At 33.9% G+C, this 22,895-nt stretch overlaps 2 protein-coding genes across 2 annotated transcripts; one reads left to right on the top strand and one right to left on the bottom strand.

Annotated features, from left to right (window-relative positions):
* The first annotated feature begins 33 nt into the window (after positions 1-33).
* On the top strand, positions 34-6,625 carry LOC130734424 (probable LRR receptor-like serine/threonine-protein kinase At1g63430). Its single transcript, XM_057586849.1, has 14 exons — positions 34-468; positions 686-802; positions 879-943; positions 1,265-1,516; positions 1,601-1,806; positions 1,904-2,036; positions 2,117-2,274; positions 2,360-2,575; positions 2,656-2,950; positions 4,158-4,364; positions 4,443-5,407; positions 5,503-5,749; positions 5,839-5,917; positions 6,111-6,625. The coding sequence occupies exons 1-9, from the start codon at positions 302-304 to the stop codon at positions 2,899-2,901; spliced, it is 1,560 nt and encodes a 519-aa protein (XP_057442832.1). The 5' UTR covers positions 34-301; the 3' UTR covers positions 2,902-2,950; positions 4,158-4,364; positions 4,443-5,407; positions 5,503-5,749; positions 5,839-5,917; positions 6,111-6,625.
* A 13,374-nt stretch (positions 6,626-19,999) lies between these two features.
* LOC130731796 (elicitor-responsive protein 3-like) lies at positions 20,000-22,333 on the bottom strand. The gene is made up of 4 exons (XM_057584015.1): positions 22,267-22,333; positions 21,982-22,047; positions 21,668-21,794; positions 20,000-20,120 (listed from the first exon to the last, which is right to left on the bottom strand). Exons 1-4 carry the CDS (start codon positions 22,331-22,333, stop codon positions 20,000-20,002), a joined length of 381 nt encoding a protein of 126 aa, XP_057439998.1.
* Positions 22,334-22,895: the final 562 nt, after the last annotated feature.

Here is a 22,895-nt window from a genome sequence, read left to right on the forward strand (position 1 = left end):
AATCCTACATGGTACTCAATCCTTCACTCCTCTTATCCTACACCTTTCTCCTTATCCTTCACTCATCTCTCCTTAATCCCATTTATTGTAAACGCGTTATTCCCCTCTTTCATCAGCGTAACCTCCTATGTTGTTTCACCCCTGCAATTCATCTCTTCCAGAAATTCATCACCGTCTGCGATTTCCGGCATCATAAGCCCTTGAATCGAAACCTAAAGGGCTTCATGGATTTCCCTTTTTTCCCTCTCATCCAGATTCTAACCATTCTTCCCTTCAATCGCATCTCTCACAGCCTGCTCCGATGAAGCATTGTGGTAGAAACCTGCAGTCCAACGGGTTGACTGGTACGCTGCCTCCAGAGCTTGGAAATTTGAGATACCTTCAAGAGCTTCGGCTGGATAGGAATAAGCTTCAGGGATCTGTTCCTGCTGGTGGCAGTTCGAACTATGATTCAAATAAGAATGGGATGTGAGTGTAATTTTTATTGTTGAATTGTTATGGTTTGGTTTTGAGGATTCCTATTCTTTATAGGAGCCATTCAGTATGCAAAGGGGGTTGCATTAGGGAGATTCAAAACCGCTATGGCTAAAAAGCATATAGTCTGGCTTAGCACTAAGTCTTTAAAATGCCAAGTTTCACCTATCAAACTTTGAAATTTATTAATCTGTCTCGATAATTTCATCAGGTATGCATCAGAGGAGAATATAACTGGCTTCTGTAATTCGTCTCAATTAAAAGTAGCAGACTTTTCATATAATTTCTTAGTTGGTAGCATACCAAAATGCTTGGAGAATCTTCAAATGTACTTTTCTGATTCCCTGGTCAATTGACATTCTGCTCTTCGACCATATTTAGAAAACATGTACTCTGTCAAACAGTTTAAGCTATCAAGGGAACTGCCTGCAGAGCAAGGACATCAAGCAACGGCCTTCGATGCAATGCGGTATGTGTGACGCGACCTTTTTAGCATTCAAAATTTAAGGTATGCTTTAGGGCGTGTCTTCATAGACATCTCATAAAATTTGAATCATGCTGAAGAAATGAAGTGAGCTCAGTCTCGACTTCATTGTGAAGTGGCTTTCACTGGGATTCACTTTGTATTCCTTTACTAAAACCCAACTTGGTGTTGGGACTTGGAAATGAATCTATGTAATATTTGCAAATAATGTGAATTATGTCAAATCCAGTATACACTGGATGACACTCTCTACCTTGAATTGCTCCTTCTTAATTTTGTAAATAATACTGAACTATTATTTTATAGCTGGTGCTTCACCTGCCAAGAGTCAGCCAGTGGTGAACCCAAACCACCAACCTGTTGAACATATGCCCAAGCATCATGGATCATCAAAACCTTCTTGGCTTTTAGCCATAGAAATAGTAATGGGAACTATGGTCGGTTCTCTCTTTCTGGTTGCTGTTCTCGCTGCTTTCCATAGGTGTAACAAAAAATCAGCTATCATTATTCCTTGGAAAAAATCTGCAAGCCAGAAAGATCATATTACAGTTTATATAGGTAAATTTCTTTGTATTATCCTTTCTATTTACATCATATAGTTCTTGAGCCGCTTTTAACATATTTGGCTTTATTAATGTGCAGACCCTGAGATGTTAAAGGATGTGAGAAGGTATAGCAGACAAGATCTTGAAGTGGCATGTGAAGACTTCAGCAACATAATAGGGTCCTCACCAGACACTGTGGTCTACAAGGAGACCATGAAAGGTGGGCCTGAGATTGCTGTAATTTCCCTCTGCATTAGGGAGGAGCAATGGACAGGGTACCTTGAACTCTATTTTCAGAGAGAGGTAAATGAAAGCATTCCAATAACTACCGCACACAAGAGTTGACAGACAATAGTTGTCCAAGTTTTTAAATATTTATTATGCTATTGATTTCTTTCAGGTGGCAGAATTGGCTAGGCTAAATCATGAGAATACTGGAAAATTACTGGGGTATTGTAGAGAGAGCACTTCGTTTACAAGGATGTTGGTTTTTTATTATGCTTTAAATGGGACACTTCATGAGCACCTACATTGTTGTAAGTCAACTAATTTCCCTAGCTATTGTATAGATTTTAACTGTTCCAGTTCCTTCAACATGCAATTATGACTGCAAATGAAGAAGGATGCCAGTTCTCTTGGACACGACGTATGAATATTGCTATAGGCATTGCACGCGGACTCAGATATTTGCACACAGAAGTTGAACCTCCATTCACTATCTCAGAGCTGAATTCTAATGTTGTATACCTTACAGACGAATTTTCCCCTAAGGTGTGTGCACTAACAATTACCACTGTGTTCTGTTAGAAACCCAAAAGCTTGCTTGAGTTTTCATTGTCATGAACCTAAATTGCAGTTGGTTGATTTTGAAAGTTGGAAGACAATTCTTGAAAGATCAGAGAAGAATTCTGGTTCAATTAGCAGCCAAGGTGCTGTTTGTGTTCTTCCAAACTCCCTTGAGGCGCGCCATCTTGATATCCAAGGCAATGTTCATGCTTTTGGGGTACTCCTACTAGAGGTAATCAGCGGGAGGCCTCCATACTGTAAGGACAAAGGGTACTTAGTGGCCTGGGTAAGAAACTTCATAAAATATTATGATTAAAAGTATATTTTTACAGATTCAAGCAACCCTGAAAGAGTGTTTCTTTACAGGCCAAGCAGTATCTTGAAATGCCCGAAGTAATGTCACATTTGGTTGATCCGGAATTGAAAAACTTCAAACATGATGACCTCAAAGTGATATGCGAGGTAGTACGTCTTTGTATCAATCCTGATGCAACTGCACGTCCATCTATGCGAGAATTATGTAGCATGCTGGAGAGCATAATCGACACATCAGTAAGCGTGGATCTCAAGTCATCATCTCTGGCTTGGGCAGAACTAGCACTTCTATCATAAGATAGTATTCAAAACTAACAAATCTACACTGAAGCAGAGATATACACAAGTAATGTTTCTCAATACTTGTCTGTTTTTTTTCTCCCTTCCATTTTATTTTTATGTAAATGATTACCAAAAAGGTATGTGTTAGATAAGCGCGACAAGATTTGGTTGTATAGCACTAGCAGACAAGTAATCCAGAAGTTGTTAAATAGAAGAAGATTGTATCAGACAAATGTTTTCCTTGATGTACTATTATATTGAGCATAATTGTTTTATTCGTCTTGGGCTCTTTCCTTAAGTCTTCACTCTTCAGAGATCCGGGAGATTAGGTAAGATATATATAATGATATATGTAGCTAGGTTCACTTTTTAAAGATCTACTCTCCCACTTATTTCAAATGGCCATAATAATGATAAGTCGTTTAAAAAATACCAGCTTTATTAATCCATAGTACATACATTCAAGAAAAGATCTCAGTCCAATCATCGCATACGTGGCCTCTACTGATTGGTTAATATCATGAAAAATCCTACATGGCACTCAATCCTTCATTCCTCTTATCCTACACCTTTCTCCTTATCCTTCACTCATCTCTCCTTAATCCCATTTATTGTAAACGCGTTTTCCCCCTCTCTCATCAGGGTAACCTCCTCTGTCGTTTCACCCCTGCAATTCATCTCTTCCAGAAATTCATCACCGTCTGCGATTTCCGGCATCATAAGCCCTTAAATCGAAACCTAAAGGGCTTCATGGATTTCCCTTTTTTCCCCTCTCATCCAGATTCGAACCATTCTTCCCTTCAATCGCATCTCTCACAACCTGCTCCGCTGCAAACGCCGTACATACACCCTCGACCTTCCAGTCTCACCATCATTGATTTCATCCCCTTGACCTTCCAATTCCCTCTACCTTCAATTGCATCTCTCATGGCCATTCTCTCAATTGCATCTCTCATTAGGTACGAATTAGGGCATTTCATCAGGTACGGATTTCATGCTCATTGGTTTCATCTCTTATACAGTATTTCTTTTGCCGCTCTATGGTTTCATGATGGTTTCAACATTATTCGTTGGATTTTACATCAAAAAATCGTTTAAGAAATTGATGAAAAAATACAAAATTAGAAGGAGAAGAAGACTCGCGTGTTGAAATCTTCAACATCCAATTAATTAATGCTTATCATTAAATTAAATCTGAGCACTGAAAATTCTCCCTAGAATTGAACAAGTTGAAGTGTGGAATTATTGTTTGATTTTGGCATGATTTGTAGGTTCCTTGCATCATCACCTGATTTGATTTCGGATGCAACCAGATACATACATACATAGATAGATACCACCAACATGTAGCAAAGTCAATGGCGAAGTACCCAAAACCCATCACCGATTAGCCTCCATTTGCTGCTGTAGTTTTGACTTGATTAGCCTCCATTTGCTGCTGTAGTTTTGACTTGAACCCTATCACCGGTACTTCATAGGTAAGTTTGTTGAGGGAAAATCTATCAGAGTATTAAGCTTGCCTACACTCTGATATACATTCATTCGGTTTATTTCAGGGACCATTTGATTTTATAGCAGCAGCTCTTGCAAAGTTCGTTGATTCAGAACCTGAAGGTTTTCATCCACCCCGAGGAAGACATATCTCGGCTGGATTTTACGTTCTCATTCCCAGTGAAGCAAACAAAGCAAGTGCACCTGGGAATCTAATAAGGTGGACTGAGGGTTTCCATATGAAGATACAGTAATTCTCTTTACCTTGATTATGTTTTCAATTTTTTTTTATTGAACATCTTTCATGCTGTCATTTTATCTTCATTATACTGTGATGCATCTGAAGACTTCCACGAGTCTGTCTCGGTTTCACATACACACTAGCACAATCCTTTTTGCTTCTGTTAAAGGTATGCTTTGGTATTGAATGAAAACAGAGAAACTAAAGGGATAAGGAAGAGAATGGAAGAGAGTTAGGGGGTTATATAATGATTGTACTTCCATTTTATTGGGCAATTTAAAATCTTTCAAAAGTAGTAGAAGCTTGAAATTTCCATAAAGTTGAACATGGAATGCTTGAAACTCTCCCTTCCCCATCCTTCTCCATCCAAATCAAACATACCTCAACAATTTTTTATAAAACTCTGAATCTGAAATTACCATCACGAATAAGTGCTAATCTCAGACCACATGATGTATCACAGTTTCCTTGCAGTTCATGGTCCTGCAGACCCAGTTATCCCTGTCAAAGATGCACAATAGTTTCCCAATATTATACCTAACCACAAATTACATATCATACAAGGAGCTGATCATAGTTACACTAAACACCAAGATGAGCTCGGCTTCATTGTTATGATCATGGTTACTCATACACTTGATTCATTTCGTGATTCCAAAATTAATTGCAATGATTTGTTTGATATTATTCTTAGTTTTCAAATTATAGATGAAAATCATGTTTCCGCCTGGGATCTTCTGCCTGACATATATAATTGTTCATCGCATTATTTGATGGTTTTTGGATAATGTAAGTTTCCTCTATTTCCTGGATCATTTAATTGTGGAATTTAAAAGAAATAATTTTGTGCTGACTGCTTACCATTATCTATTTGTGACTGCAAGATTATCTATGCTCGTGCCTACACTTATGAGCATCACTACAACCTCCTGCATGCTTTGGCCGCTAAAATGTTTGAAGAACCATTCAGACTTTTGGTGTGATGTTACCGATACTGAACACAGTTATCTTCGATTGGTTTATTATGGGATATGGAGAGTTAACAAAATTGACTGATGGAAGATTGTAGATTCAATGATTGCTTTGTATAGGGTGGACTTTTCAGGAAATGGGGAGCTTGCTGAGCGCCATGTATATGAATCGGTCATTTAAATTCATTTACAACAACCTGTTCCCTTCTCTATGTCCAATTTTGCTGATATGAAAAATAACCATTGCAGCAAAAACTGGCACAAATTCATTCTCGATTGATACAGATAGCTGAGGAATTCAATGTATCAATTTACATGACAAATCCAGGTATTGTATGAAACTTACCTGTTAATTTCCCCTCTCAAATCCCGAAACTGATAGTCTAAATGGGTTTGTTTAAAAACATTAAGCAGAAGTATTTAATTTTTGGTTTACGGCTTTTATACTACTAATGCTTCCAAATATGCCTTCTGCAATTCCAAAACTCATTCTATTAATCAGTGATTTGACTATTATGCAGAAGTTCGAAAACTTATGCAATGGAACGCGACTAATAGTGGTTGATCTTGGAACATATGTCATAAAAGCCACTGTAATAACTGGAACCAACATTGGAGATGACATTTTCATTCCAAGATTGGACATGGTTCCATCTGACTCGGGTTACCCGTTTAAGTTTGAAAGGCGTTAGTTTCCGATCAGTTTGTGCTTTGCAATGACTATAAATAAAAGTCAAGGTCAGTCACTATCCCACGTTAGCCTATATCTTTCTCGCCCTGTATTCACACATGGTCAGCTGTATGTTGCTCTCTCCAGGGTAAGATCAAGAAAAGGACTCAAACTATTAGTGCTGGATGAGGAAGAAAAAGTGACAAACACTACAAAGAACGTAGTTTACCGAGAAGTATTTGAAAATATATGAAATATGTATTTTATTTTTTTAAAGTCACTCTATCACTTTTTTTTTTATTTCAGCAGCATAATAAATTACAGATTGGTGCTATTCAATTTTATTTCACCATTTGTTTCGTGATATACACTATATTTTAATACATAATAAAAAAAAAGAAATGAACCATGTGTAATCCTATCTCCAACTAAGTCAAATAGGAAAAAAATGATAAATTTTGCATTATTTGGGTAAAAACAAAGACAATGAAAACTAAAAAAATGTTTTTTTAATAAACTAGAGTGTAATAATCAAAATTTATTTAAAGATAAAAACATTAATAACACTATCCATATCCTTTTTAATAAAAAAACTTTTTTCATACACATAATTGTTCTTTAATACAATAATTGTTCAAAAAATGCCTAAAATAAGACGTTTAATATTAAATGAATAGGTAACGAATTAACTTTAAAATAAATTAGCCTTTAATTGTGTATACGAAATTAACCTAAAATTAATACTAATAAAGTCTTCATGTTATAAAAATTGAAATAATTTAAATTTTCAAAAAATGAAATCAATGCATAATGACAAATTAGGTATTCCAATCAAATTTGAAAATATACTGTAAAAAAAAATTAATGCATAAATTTAATGCGTATAATGTGCAGCCAATTTAATGGCATAAAAGAAGTTTAATACATTAATTAATTTATGCATAAAAATTAAATTATTTAATGACATTCAATACGATTTTCATAAAAAGCCTAATATCAGACTTCAAATTTGGAATAATCAAACAATTTAATAACATATTAAATGAAAATTTGAATTTAGAAAAAAAAACAATAATGATAATTTAAGTATTCTAAATAAAACCGAAATTTTAATGTCAAACAAAACTTTTGCACATTTTAAATTACTCTCATAATTGCAATTTCAAAAAAAAAGGTAGTTTTTTTTAGGAAGCAAACAAAAAAAATAACTTCAGAAATTAATCTCGATTTTTTATCAAAGTCTCTTTAAAGTCTCTTCTCATAAGGCTTTATAAAGCCACACCATGTTTCTATCTTTTCACAAATTAGTTCTTTGCGCCTTAAAACTTTCTCTCACGGCAAATGTTCCTGTCTAGCCCCTAAGAATACATTAATGCAATCAAAGAAGTTAGTGAAATCATTACAGATGAACATCATTCCGGAAATGAATTAAGAAGGCTATTTGCTTCATTATTAATTACAAATACTATGAGCAACCCAGATCACGTATGGAATATCACTTGGAAACTGTTGGCTAACGGCATTCAACATGAATATCGCGGAACTCTTACGCAACCAGGTATGATTCCAACTTTCAGTCTTTCATCTAACACATTTTGAAATTAATTTAATCTATTGTTATCTTTTACAGATTTAATTATAGAAGATCCTGCATTGAAGAAACTGATTCTTCTAAAAATTGACAACCATCTACAGTCTAATGGAAAGTCTCTGAAGGAATTTACATGTTTCTCGGATGTTGATTTTACCGAAGTAATTCACTTCACTACCTAAATAATTCTGCAGTCAAAGAAATTATGGATGACAGTAATATTTATGAGACATCACAAATAGACAAAAATTAACAAAATGTACTCGAGATTTTAGCATTGACACCCTTATTAAATATGCTTTGGCGTTCTATTTTCTGTTAATGTTATTATAATTGAACGTTTTACTACTTCATTTATTCTCCATATACCCATTTCGAAACTTCGTCATTTTTAGAATCATTCACTAAAAATAAATATCACGTATTACTAAATGTTAAATTATATAATTTAACTATATAATTAAATTATTCCAAATTTCATACATTAATTACGTATATTAACCATATAAATATTCAAAACAAATTAAATAACATTTTAAAAAACTGTTGTTTTTATTTTCTAAAAAAAACAGGCGTTTTTCTTTTCTAAAAAAACAGGCGTTTTTATTAGGTTGCAACTAACCCATCTTTTTTGAAAAAAAAAAAAGCATTTTAGTACTCCTATTTACACGGTTTTTAATGCAAAATTATTAAAACACAATAAATGTTGTTCTCAACACCTTTTCAAAAAATAGGTTCCTATTTGATTGCCATATAATGTTATTAAAAATCATACCTTCTCACATCACGAAATAGTTTACGTGCAGATCGGTATGTTTTTCTCACTTGAGTCCTTAAATAATTTTAGTTGTATTTATAAAATATAAATTAAAAAAAAACGGAGCATGTTTCCTTTTGTATAGAACAAAACATATTTTTTTTGCCATTCTTAAAAAAAAAGCGTATTTTTTTACATTTACTGGTTTTTAAATACATTAAATTTTAATCAATTAAAAAATGCTATATTCCTCTCCTATTTAACGCAAAAATTCTGAAGATCGGCTATTTGACAGTTTTTATATACACATATTAATAGAAATTTTATAAAAACATTTACTTCTGTATTACCTTTTTTAAAAAAATATATATAATTGGTAGTTAATTGCGTATTTAACTCCTGATATTTTTATTAAATGATAACAACATTAAGGACAAAATTCCATTACTTTTATGAAATTTTTTTTATCAGTAAACATATTTAATGTTTTTTCTACACATGAAATTTTAGAAAAATAATAGCAACAAATACTACTATAATACATACATATTTAAAAAAAAACATGTCATTAGGTAGGTACATTTAAATGTATTAAATATACATAGGTTATTATCATTATTAATATTACAAACAGTTGTTACTACAGCAAAATTCTAAACCAAATATTCATTACTACAGCGCACAATATTCATTGTGTATGCTGCGATTGAGAAAATTGTGAGCACAGATGATTGATATTATCATGATTGCAAATGTCACACATCAGCATACTCTGATGGAGCACTATATTTTTGTCCCAAGTGTAACAAGCACATCAGTCCTACCATACGGTAAACTCCATTTTGAATAAATAAATTATTTTGTTCAATAATAATTACATTTAGTTTAATTATTGATGTTTACCTAAGGTGCAAGCTGTTGATGCATATTGCTGATAATACCGGATCTGCAACTTTGACAATTTTTTATAGCGATGGTTGTCATCTGATCAACAAAAAAAGCAACGAAATTTTGGATGAAATAGAAAAGGTAAACAGATACAATTCAAATTAAGCACTTTTACATTGAAAAATTAATTCATAATATATTAATTTATTTCATTTTATTTTAAATAAATTCTAGAACGGCTGCATGGAACACCCACCAAAAGAAATTGTTGATTTGGTGTACAAGGAATTTCTTTTCAAGGAAAGATAGATTCAGAAAGTGGTTTAAATCAGTATTTAATGTCATGAAAATTTGCATGGACCCACAAGTTATTTCAAAATTCAAATCAAATTTATAAGTGCACATATGGTGAAGAAGATCAAGGTGGAGAAGATGTAGTACCATTCCCTTACGCATGAATATTCTTTGTGCTAAACTTTGCTTTGTATTTCTTTATCCGCATTGAGAATTTCTACTTTTTTGGGTATGTTGACCTCGGTGGTCAATTTGAATCATTTTGACAATTTTTAATATTTCATATATTTACCACGGTTGTCAATTTTTCAATAAATCGCCGTCTGTTTGAAAATCTTCGTGCAGAGTAATATATATGTGCTATTCACCAAAAAACAAATTGATATGAAACAACCACAGAACAATTGCCCATTTTTTGACACAATAAACCTATACACTAAACTAACAAAATAACACCCAAAATTCTTTAAAAAAAAACAAAGAACATAACTGTATTTAATAAATAAATATTAAAAAATTCATTCAACTAATTTAAAAAAAAAAATCGAAAATAAATTCCCCCGTGCAAGGCACGGTTATAAAACTAGTATTTATCAATTTTAAATCATACATGTCCCCGAAAGATAGATCAAGTGGTAAGAGGTAGGGGAACATATGGGTTGGGTTGTGGGAGGTCCACGTATCAATCCATGAAGGGATGAAATTTATCTTTCCAATATACCAAAAAGAAAACATGCATTTTTTACCCGTAATTCCTCCTCTTTCAAAAAACACTTGGTCTGACTTCCTTAATGTTGCTTGAAGCTGCAATTATCTCGCTGGAACAACCTCTGTTGTGGCCTACACACGACACATTACGGAAACGACCTTCGATAGGATATCTAAAAGAGAATTTTGATGCTTCTTTCTCATCTACAAATATGACTAGTTTTGGGTTTATTGTTAGAAATGTAGATGAGGATATATATCATGGTTGTTGCAACCTCACGTTTTGGACATCTGTTGGATCCTTGTATTTTAGAAGCTTTGTGTCTAAAGTGAGCTCTGTCATTATGCTGTGATTTGGGTTTCGACTTAGTGGAGTTTGAAAGTGATTGTTTATCCTTAGTCCAGGCTTGGCAGTCTCCACATAGATTTTCCACATACCTCCATCTGATCATTGGTGATTGTAAAGTTCTTACTGCATCTTTTGCTTCATGTCAAGAGGGGTGGAAACACAACAACAAATTACATGTCAAGGCAGTCTACTTTGTTTGGGGAAAGAGTTTGGGTAGAAGAGATTCCAGTTAGCCTTGAGCCAATTTCAGCTCGTGATGTATTGAACTCTTCCACTATTAATGAATGAATACCGATCTTTACCTTTAGAAAAATTACATCTATCTATTATCTATTGGGTTCAATTAATATGCACCAGTTAAAATGTCCCAACATTAGATGACCCTTATATGATTGTCATTAACAGTTAGTGCATAATTCAAATGTAATTCGTACGACAATCTATGGTGGTGCATTGTGGTTGGCTCTGGCGCGACAAGTAGTTGGGATCGTAGGTTTGTGACGATGAGCGTAAGGACAACAACACATGGGTTGAGGGCGATAAAGAGACTCATTTCCGCTGGGTATAATGAGGAGGTCATATATGGCTGGGCTATGGGATTTCAGATTTGTGTATTTTTGTTTGATTATCGAAGGCTGGTTCGAGTGGAGCAAGAGGTCCACAGGTGGCTGACTAGAGAGTTAGGGTTTGGAGTTCTCAGTTTACAAGAATCGGTGACGGGGAAAAGTGGTGGGGCTAGGAGAAGGGGCTATAGAGGATATAATTATACGATATAATTAATTAACCTAATCTTAATTAACTTTAACTTAAATACGTAATTGAAATTAGGCAACCTACTATTATATCATATCATATCATATCATGCGTAAAGTCTGCTTATGTTCGTATTCATGGTGAATCTGTAGAGGATGAGTGTCAATGTTTCAGATTGATGTGGTCACTTAAGGCTCCTTCAGACCTTAGAGCATTGGCTTGGAAGATATTGATAAATAAGGTCCAAATTAGAAATGCTCTATTAAGGAGGAATGCCTTACTTGCAAACTCTGCCATTGTTTGTGGAATCTGTTCAAGTGAGCCAGAGGGTGTTTCTCATCTCTTCTTTGAATGACCTTTAGCTTGGAGGACCTGGTCCAAGATCTGTGAATGGATTGGTGTGATTATGGTATTTCCTAGGGGAGCCCATGCTCATTTTGAGCAGTTTGGGGATTGCTTGGGTAGGGGAGGAAATTTCGAGAAGCAGTTTCTTTGATTTGGGTGGCAGTGGTGGGCTCTATCTGATTTTACAGAAACAATGATGTATTCAAAGTGGAACAAGTGGAAGTAGATAGAATTGTAGAGCTGTCTGAATTTAAGACATGGTTATGGTGGAAGGCGAATGTTAGAGGCTTTGCGTCATCAATCTTCGAATGGATTTCAAATCCTGCCGACTGCATAGAATCCCTGGTGTTTGATCTTGTACAGTCGGTTTTGGTGGCATGGAGGTGTTTCATGTGTAGGGTGGTTGCGTTATGGGCTATTTGAGGTGTGTGACTGTTCTGATGCAATTTGTTTATTCTGGTTTGAACAGGTTTTGTCTATGCGGTTTTTGTCCTTTGCAGGTTGCTAATACGTGTGCTGCTAGGGGAGCTATTTGAGCTGGTCGGTTGGAATCATCATTGGGAAATTTAGGTGTCGGGATTTATGTTACTTTAGCTGGAGATAATAGGCCACTGTAATTCGCTCAAGGCATGGTGAAGTTGCTAGCAGAGTCTGGATGGGTGTTGGAGGTGTATTGTTTTATTCATTTTAAGCGTTCTCCTTGTGTGTAATTGGCTCCTTGATGGTGCTCCTTTGGCTTTATAAATTTAGTACTATTTTTCCTTTCTAGGTTTTTCCTAAGGGTGTTTTCATAGAAAGGTTTTAATGAGACTTTATTTTTAAAGCCTTGCCTCCAAGGTTGCTTCCCTTAGAGTTTTTTCTTCTCCTTGTATTTTGTATCTTTTAGCTCACTTCTCTCTTTGTATTGGGTTGAAGTACCTCTTGTACTTCTCTTCAATATATTCTTTTGGCTTATCAAAAAAAAAATCATATCATATATTATATACTATTTTCGAAACCAAAAAGTGGCAACTCTCACAAGTGCACCTATGTCTTTTTCATAAGTTTTCTCTCTCATACTATAATTAGTAGGTAGATGATGTCATATTTTATATTTTCTCATTTTTAGTAATTTAAAATTTAAATAATTTCATATTTTTTTAAAATAATTAATGTATTAATATTGCATTTAATAGTTATTAATGTCATTAGAATAATTAACTAAAGTCAATTGTGACTTTTCCAAAAATAACTATTGTATTAATTTGACATTTAATAGTACGTTTTTAATGACATTAGAATAATTAATAAAAGTCAATTGTGACTTTTCTACCATTAAGATGTATGCTGACAAAGTCTTTTTTTTAATGATTATGATTATTATTTTATATAACAAAATAAAAAAAATGAATGTTATCTTATGTTCAATAATGATATCAAATATGTCATAAAAAAATTGATATCAAATAGTTTTAAATGATTGATTTAGAAATTAACTCAAAATTTGTGTATTTTATGTTTTCGTATATACATCTAGAACATAAAAATGGTTTTGGTTTATTGATTCAAAGCATAATAAATTAGAAAAAAAGGAATTATAAGTGTAATTAGGATTCGAAAAAAAAACTTAAATAGGTGATATACGTATTTAAAAAAGAGAAACGATATAGGAAATATGAAAATGTCTGATGTATGCCGACAAAGTTCTCTTATTCCAAGTGTGCAAGGAACGAGATCAATACTAGTAATAGGTAAAGAGAGGTGTTGCAAAGGTGGATCACATTTTAACTGGTGCACGTTAATTGGAGTCTTATCTATTTAGGTGATCAAAATATCACTACTAACCGCAACCCACTTTGATCGATGGAAAATAAATTTTGCAGGCAGGTTTCAATGGGTTCTCGGGTTGTCAGATGACCAGTTAAACACAGATAATAATGAGCGAGTTTGTATTGAGACAAAAAAAATCCCCGTTGTCGAACTGGAACAAAATATTTACATTTTTCCAAAAGAAACATAATGTGATAGACTGAAATACACAATGACAGCTCTATAAAAAGTCTGGCCTACTTTTGCAGTTTAGTATTGTAATGGTTTTCTTATGGATAATAGTAATAGGTTTTGAGTTTTAACAAGTCTACACTTAAATTAATTAAAGATGCAATCTACTTTGCACTTGTTTTCATCAAGTTTACTTTGGATTATGCATTCTAAAATTTGAAAAGAAACAATAAAATAGTAACATCACGTAAGTAGGGCTTGATGAGGGGATGATGTTCCAGCTACTCATGAAAGTGGAAGGCTCTCTATTGAAGGCGTGCAAGAGGCTTGAGAATCTTAGATTTATTTGTGCACATGTTAAGGGAGTTGAAGAAGTTGTCGTGTGTGAAGTGTAAGATCAAGTTTTAATCATGTAGTACAACTCTATGTTTTGATGATTACAAGTTAACGTGTTTTCTGAGTGTGTTCATGACAGGCTCTGACCTTGATATAATCTCACAAAAATCAGAAGCACTTTGCTTAAAGAGTGACCCTAGCAACGCTTTCGCAATCTCTATGTTCAAACTGAACAGTAGAAAAGCTTCAGAAGATCTGAAGATAGTCAAGCTCTGATGTGGACTCAGCTCACTTGAAGTTCTGAAGATCTAGACGTTCTGATAACCCAGACACTCTGAAGGCTCAGAAGCTCTGATGGTTTAGAAGACTCTGAAGATCCAGAAGCTGAAAAGTGAAGTCTCTGAAGTCCAGAAGCAAACTGGCTCTGAAGACCAAGTGCTTCTCCTCTGAGTTCAGAATCAGAAGCTACAACGGTCAGAGGATCCATGCTTCCCTCTGATTCTGATCAACAAGCTTCACAAGTTCCAACACGAAGCATTCCTCTGATCAGAAGTCAACAAGGTTAAAGGTCACGTCACTATCCAAAGTACAAAAGCAGTGTACTATCCTGACGACCTAACCTAACATTCTCAGCCACAGCAGAAGCTGGAAATCCCAGATCTGCCATCCAACGGTAGCATTCCCATGCAATGTTCAAACCCTAATCCTTGGAGTATATCTAGAGGCTGAAGACTGAAAGATGCTGTTGAAGAAACTTATACGCGCAAGCAATATTCAAATCTTCTTAGCAATCTTTCTTCATCGAATTCATTGTGTTTACGACAAGCTTTTCAGAAGCAATCTCATTGTAAACAATATCTTTTAAACAGTTGTTTATTTTTACCTTTAGGAGATCAAGGTTGATCGGATCCTAGAAAAGACTAAGAGAGTGAATCTTAGTGTTAGCTAAGTCAGTGTATTGTTAGTCACTTGTAGGTTTCAAGTGCAGCTGTAACAAATCTTTGATTAGTGAATTGCCTTCATTCTAAGAAGGAAGAAATCACCTTCACGGGTGGACTGGACTAGCTTGAGTGATTCATCAAGTGAACCAGGATAAAATCATTGTGTGCTTTTCTCATATCTTATCTTAAGCACTTTACTTGTGTTTCGAAAGATTTGTTAAAATCTTAAGTGGGAAATTTTATTCTAAAAACGCTATTCAAACCCCCCCCTCTTTCTATCGTTTTTCATACCTTCATGAAGTGGAAGCTCTCGAAGCACATTGTAAAAAGGTCGAAGTCAAATACAACCTAGAAGGCGTGAGCCATCTCCTTATAGCTAGCCCTTCCATCTCCTTGTAACAAAACAAATTCCTGCCACAAGGTATGGTCCATGGGCTCCAGAAGTCCAGCCTGTTTATTCTTGTCGTGGAATTGGCTGGAGGTGCAAATGAGTAGTTGTTACGGAAGATTAAATTTTTTGACACTTGGTTTTAGGTGAGAGAATTAAGAGACAATGCCGGCATTGGGACCTGGACCTCATTGTTGACCACAACCAACCCCTTCCACGTTCTCAACATCGACCCAACCCCAAATATTTTACACGACAACTCAAACCAGAAGGACAAGAGAAATGTTGTAGAGCTTACTGAACATGGGAAGAAAATACGATCGTATAGAAAGGCACGTTTGAAAACCACTGGAAATTGGCAAACTTCAATATGAAAGATGAGTGATTGAACACTAGCAATGTAGCAGTAAAGAAGAAGAAAGAATTTTTTTTTTTGATAAGCGATAAGAAATATATTGAATAGAAGTACAAGGGGTACTTCAACCCAATACAAAGAGAAAGAAGTAGATAGAAAGAGACAAGCTACAAGCTAACTTGAACAAGAGCAAGGGTCCTAAGGAAAACGAAACTACCCCACCTAAAACCTCAATGAAAATAGACTAAACAAAACGAGCCTCATTAAAACCTTAATAGGGTAAAACCCCCTTGGGAAAACCTATCAAGGAAAAAGAGTACCAATTTTGAAGAGTCAAGAGTAAATTTTCAAGGAGGTTTACAAAAAAATCTAATAACCCACCCCACACCCTGTTGCCAATCCAAGCACAATTTAAATCACCAATTAACGAATAAGTCCATGAAAATATTAGATCAAAATTGCCAATCAAACAAATAGCTTCTCCAAGGAACCGACCCAGAATGCAGACTCTGTGATCCCCTACACGCCTCATGCCTTCAAAATCAATGCAAAACCAAGCCTTCTAGATATTGGAACAGGTAAGAATAGGATGCACCCAATACAGCTTCCATCCAATGCAATTTTCATGCTGAAACCATATAAATGGCATCACCCAATCAACACGAACAACACTAAATCACAAGAAAAAACCAGCAAACTTCTCCAAGCATCAAAAATATTCCAAATCTTCAAAAGCCAATATGAGGCCCCAGTACACGCCTTGAAGCTATGACAGGTTCATATTACCAACAAGTCAAGATAAGAAAGATGTATTCCATACACAGCTATCAACAACAGCAGCTGAATCACATGTCCTCCAAGCAAGATAACGGCTCACCAAACCACTCTGATAGAGCATGAGTAAAATTCTTATTCTTTGATTTAAGCCAAAGCCAAGCTTTCATTCGAGCCTGATCAAAACACACTGACAGATTAAAAACCTCCCCCCTAAACAGCTTTGCATTTCGTCCCACCCAAATTTGCCATATTACTGCCAACCAAATAACCAACAAACCAGCCCTTGATTTCCATGACCCAAGACCCACAAACTGCAGAAGATGAGCTTTGGCCTGCCAAGGTATAACCACAGAAAAACCCAGCCATTTGTGAATTAAACCCCATATTTTCCACGCCACCGAATAGGAAAAGAATAAATGGCATGACCTTTCTTCCAAAGCATCACATAAAGGACATGACAAATCAGCAATCAGAATGTTCCTATGTACCAAATTATCTTTAGTTTGGATTCTATCCAGTAACACCTTCCAACCCAAAGTAATTGCATTTGACGGAGCTTGTGCTTTCCACAGAAGTTTGAAACACGGTTCCTCTTCCCAACTAACATCAAAAGCCAAGGCCTCATAAGCTGAGCAGACAGAAAAAATACCATTACCTTCCTTTATCCATGGTATTGTGAATTGGAAGAGACGATCCAATTGTATGAGTGGATTAAATCTGGATGGTAGGTGGGAGGAACAACCAGCAGTTGTGAAGGAAGGGGTTAAAGAATTTTTTACCAACAGGTTTAAGGAGAGTGGCGAGTCGTTGTTAAATCTGGATGGGGTTCCTTTCAAGAAGCTATCGGTGGCAGACAATACTATGTTGGTTGCTGAATTTGATTTGGAGGAAATTAGGGAAGCTGTTTGGGATTGTGATGGAAATAAAAGCCCAGGTCCAGACGGATACAATTTTAAATTCATCAAGAATTTTTGGGATATCATAAAATTAGATGTGAAGCATGCAGTGGATGATTTCTACAGGAGCGGCACTTGGCCACGAGCAGCTCGCATAAAAAAGGTTCTGTATAAAGTAATTGATGAAAATCAATTTGCTTTTCTTGGTGGGAGGTGTATGCTGGACTCTGTTATCATAGCAAATGAATCCATCCATGAAGCTAAGAGCTCGAAGCTTCCTTCCCTTATTTTCAAAGTAGATTTCGAGAAAGCATATGATTCTATCCGGTGGAACTTCCTTGTCTATATGTTGCGGCGGCTTAATTTTCATGAGAAATGGATTCAGTGGGTGTATGGGTGCCTTGACTCATCTTTTGTCTCCGTTTTAGTCAATGGTAGCCCTACAAGAGAATTTAAAATGGAGAAAGGCATTCGGCAAGGGGACCCTCTTGCTCCTTTTCTATTCTTGGTGGTAGCGAAAGGGTTGAATGGAATCATGAAGCAAGCTGTGTTAACCAAGAATTTCCAGCCATTATGTATTGGTAAGATTGAAAAGGTTGAAGTGTCTCTACTTCAATTTGCTGATGACGCTTTGTTTATTGGTGAGGCAAGTGTTCAAAATGTGAGGACCTTAAAATGCATCCTTCGTTGTTTTGAATTAGCTTCTGGCATGAGGGTGAATTTTCATAAGAGTAAGGTGGCAGGGGTCTCGGTTGTGGGGTCTGCAGTGGCTCGTTTTGCTTCATTGTTGAACTGTAGGACTATGACTACTCCCTTCATATATTTGGGTATTCAGGTTGGGTGTAACCCGAGAAGATTGCTTTCTTGGGATCCAGTAGTACAAAAGTTGAAAAACAAGCTATCCTCATGGAAGAGCAAACATCTCTCTTTTGGTGGCAGGGTATGTCTTATTAAGAGTGTCTTAACTGCAATTCCTCTTTTTTATCTTTCTTTTTTCAGGATGTCCAATGCAATGTAAGCAAATTATGTCTCGCTTCCTTTGGGGAGGTTCTGATGAAGATCGGAAGGTGGCATGGGTAAAGTAGAAGAAAGAAAAATGATGTCTTTCTTCTGAATTTTAAGACTGGTAAAAAGGGGGAAAAGGCGAACTTTGCACACCACGTTTCATCAGTACATAATCTTGTGCAGAAGTATCTACTCCTTGAACTTTGGCAAGGTTTTGATAATAACAACAATACCAACAAAGAAGAAAAAGAACGAAGATATCAAACATAAAAACTTGTAATAGTTTAGGCTTTTATCACTTTATTGTTGCTTGGATGGTTGTGAAGAAGACAACATTGTATTGGTGGCTGATACAAAATCTGGTAGTATAGCTAGAGGTTTAGAAGATGAGCAGTATGAAGAGGTAATTCTTGATTATGAGCTTAGATATTCTTATAAAGATCTTTTGATCAACACTCCTAATCTTGTATCTAAATACAAAGAGTTGAAGAAGAATTTAATAATGTTTCTTAAAAACTTCCTCAATGTGAAAATAATTATGAGAACGTTTTCAAAAGATGCAATATTGTATGTAATGAAAACAACTAACTTATTTTAAACTTCTAGCATCTTAAGAAAACAAGTGGATCAACAAACTGATGAAATTTCAGAACTTCAAATGGAAGTTAAGATCAAAGAGAACTTCTTTATTCTTAGTTTTTGAATAAACTAAGAACTCATATCCTCTTTCAAGAACACGGGAACTAGGATGTCTTGGCAAAGACCAAATTGAATTGCGATAAGGTCGAAGGAGGTTCAGTCGAAACTTGAATAAATGACATTAATAGAGAGGAATTTAAGCATAATGTCATTGGCAATATCTTGGGTGCCAAGAGAGCTTAAATGATTGGTCTTCCAAGCCACTCAAGACCAACATTCCGAAAAGCCAACGACAAACGGATAGAGATATGGTTTATGAGAGTTTAAAGCATGATAACCTTGATCTATAAGTTTCGTTTGACTAGGCTTAGGCTTTAATCTTACGTACCTTAAACAAACAAAAAGCAGCCTTTTAAAGTCCTTCTCGTCCTCAAGATGTTTCTCAAGGGGATAACATACATCTTCTTATTTGTACGATTTTCATTTAATCTATTTTTAATCAATAATTAAAATTAATATTTTACCACACCCATGTTAATGTCTAATATGTTTTAACGAAGATCACAAATGAACCAAGATTGTTGGCTACAATTTGAACTTGATAAATTAGACAAAGTTGAGTTAAAGTTCCAAAACCAAATATCATATTTATTTCAATAGATATCCTTTGTAATTATAATAACTATTATTTTAAAAGACAATTCTCGGCAGGTCTAATAAATTTTGGTAATACTGCTACTAATTCTCAGGATAAAATGTGAGAGCCACCTTAACCTCCCCACAATACTTCTGCTCCTTCACAACATTGTAAGCAGTTTCAGAAATGCTCCCTTCAGCAATCACCGGTTCCAAATAAATTCTGCATATGTTCAGTCACAAGATAAGTAAGAAAGAAAATCACAAAGTAAATGCACAAAATGTTGAAAATTAAAGAAGGAAAAAAGTCACATACAATTTCTAGTTTCAAATCATTTTTTTGTTTTAAAAATAAAACAAGTACTTTCTTGCAATTTAAAAACAATAAATTACATGTGTTACATATGAGAAGGATAAAAGACTTTGAGATGTTATTTTAACTGCAATGCTTTGAAAATAATTAAGTGTCGCAGTTATACTCTTGATTTTTCCTATGAGTATTAAATGATAATATAATATAATATATAATACTACCTTCGTTCCTATATAACTGTTCAGGGAGAGAAAAAACACACATATTAAGGAGTGTAATTAATTTTGTTGACTTTTAGAAAAGTGTTAGTTGTTTTCTTATTTTACCCTATAGAATATGTTTTATCTTTGTTCATTTATTTCTCCCACAAGGGTATTGTTAGGAAAAATATGATTTAATACTCTTTTGAAATGCTAAGTGGATATATATATATGAATATGTTTTTTTTTTCCTTGAAAGTAAACAGTTAATAAGGAACGGAAGTAGTAAAAGTAAAATTGAATTCAGGTTGCATTAATGCAAGAATTAATTACTAGTAAAGTAAAAGATATTAAATGTAATTAATTAAATGAAATTATAAATTAATAAGGATATAGTGATAAAATAAATATTAAAATCAATTTATTATAATGTGGATCAGTATAATTTGAAAAAAAAAAACACAGTAATTACCCTCATTCATTATTCTCTGTCACCTTTATAATTTCAAAAGAGTATTAATTATATTTTACCAATTATATCTTTTTTGGTAATATAATTTTTAAATGTGATATAAAAAAAATTTAAAAAATAAAATTAATAATAGAGATAAAGAGTATACTAAAAAGTTAGTTACAAATTTTAATAAAAATGAGAACATTAATATAATTTCTTAATACATGTGTCAGAAAATGAAAGATATTAATTAAGGCACAGAGAGTAATAAAAATCATTAAAGACTTATTTATGAACAATATTCTAGTAAGAAAATTAAAAGTAAAGACATTTAATATTAATTAATTAAGTACATTAGTTATTAAAATATTCAACATTCATATAAATTCAACGGTTTATTATTAACAATATAAATAAAAGTCTTCCTCTTGTAAAAAAAATAAAAATAAAAATAAACTTATTGAAAAATAATAAAATATCAATTATAAAAAATGATATATATCACGGCTTAGCACTCCATTTAACAAAAAAAACATATGTGATAACATTATTAAACAAATACATAAGTAGTAATTGTTAAAATTATATAATAATTTTAATTAGATGTGATATTAGAAAAAATTATAATATTTTTAAAAGTTTTAAAAAGAAAAGTTTTTCAATAGTAACTTTTTAAAATTAGAATATCTGTAAGAAAATTAAAAATAAATAAAGTTAATTGTTTTATCTTGAATCTCTCACCTCCCATTGAATTCAACAAAATTTTGCTCTGGAAAAAAAAACATGGACTTTAATTTACTCACTTTGCCTCGCCAAGAAAGTCGTCCTTGGTAAAGGTGTCCTTGTCCATAAACCTCAGAATCAGTTCAGAAGCATTGTCAGAAACGGTGAAAAGGAAGCTCTCATTCCAACTGGGATTAGAACCTGCACCTTTAACACGCAACTTTTTTAGGTAACTACAATAAAAAAATTTAAAAAAGAACAGAAAAGAAAAGAATAAAGAGATAGAAAATCTAAAATTGTTTCCTGACTGTAACAAAAAATAATCTAAACTCAAAAGCCATGAGCCCATAACAGATGAAACAGTGGACAAGGCAGAACAAATAATTTAACACACCTTTGGCCACACTACTTTTGTGCTCTTGTGCCCGGTATGTGAGGATCACGTAAGGATCCATTTTTTCTGCTATGAAAAAATTGACATGTAAAATCAACCCATAATTTGCATTAATCGGATAATCGAAATTTTAAGCTGAAAATATTAGATTACAAAAATGGGGAAACAATCATTGAGTCGAAAATTAATATCTTCATACATATGAAAATAATCTCATGTTTCCACTAATAATTGCGAAAGATCAAAATAATGTTATTATCAACCATTCAAATTTGACAAACTTACTGAGAAAATCTTTGTCATGAAGGTCCTTTGCACCGATAAGAATGACTTCTAGTGTTCCACGAGGCATCTTAGGCTTAGCGACAACTCTCTCTCACAAGTTAGAAATTGAAGGTAAATCTTTGATGGATGCCAAAATCCCTGAAGCAATTTATAATAAGGAGTTGATTGTTATTTTTTCCTTTAAAAAATATTTTTAAAATAGTTTTTTAAAATAAAATATAATTTAATATTTTTTTATAATTTAAAATAATAAAATATTATACAAAAAAAATATATTTTTTGAACATAAAATAAACCACTACTTGTCAAAAGGTTAAATAATTAATTTGCTTTAAATGTGTTAGCAATTTTCCCGGTTAAAGTTATTTCATAATTAATGCAATGTATAAATTGTTTTTTTTTATTCATTGCTCTTGCAATTCGGATTTGTGTGGATGGGGTGAGGACTGAATGTCTCTGCAGTTCCTGAAAATTGAACTCTCAATCTAGGTTTCAAACTGTCACTTTTATTACTGCAACCGACACCCATTTTATAAATTAAAGGATGACAAAATGGTTAAATAATGAAATAAGTGACTCTACCAACAAGTTATAGCAAAATCTGTAAATTATTGAGCTTCTTAAGCATT

This window comes from Lotus japonicus, chromosome 1 (genome assembly GCF_012489685.1).
Source record: "Lotus japonicus ecotype B-129 chromosome 1, LjGifu_v1.2".
Taxonomy (NCBI): Eukaryota; Viridiplantae; Streptophyta; class Magnoliopsida; order Fabales; family Fabaceae; genus Lotus; species Lotus japonicus.

Coding starts and splice junctions, on each gene's coding strand:
- LOC130734424 (XM_057586849.1), top strand. CDS start 302: ATGAAGCATTGTGGTAGAAACCTGCAGTCCAACGGGTTGACTGGTACG. Junction 469..685: donor GATTCAAATAAGAATGGGAT/GTGAGTGTAATT, acceptor TAATTTCATCAG/GTATGCATCAGAGGAGAATA. Junction 1,517..1,600: donor TCATATTACAGTTTATATAG/GTAAATTTCTTT, acceptor ATTAATGTGCAG/ACCCTGAGATGTTAAAGGAT.
- LOC130731796 (XM_057584015.1), bottom strand. CDS start 22,333: ATGCCTCGTGGAACACTAGAAGTCATTCTTATCGGTGCAAAGGACCTT. Junction 22,048..22,266: donor TCATGACAAAGATTTTCTCA/GTAAGTTTGTCA, acceptor TTTTCATAGCAG/AAAAAATGGATCCTTACGTG. Junction 21,795..21,981: donor CAAAAGTAGTGTGGCCAAAG/GTGTGTTAAATT, acceptor TGCGTGTTAAAG/GTGCAGGTTCTAATCCCAGT.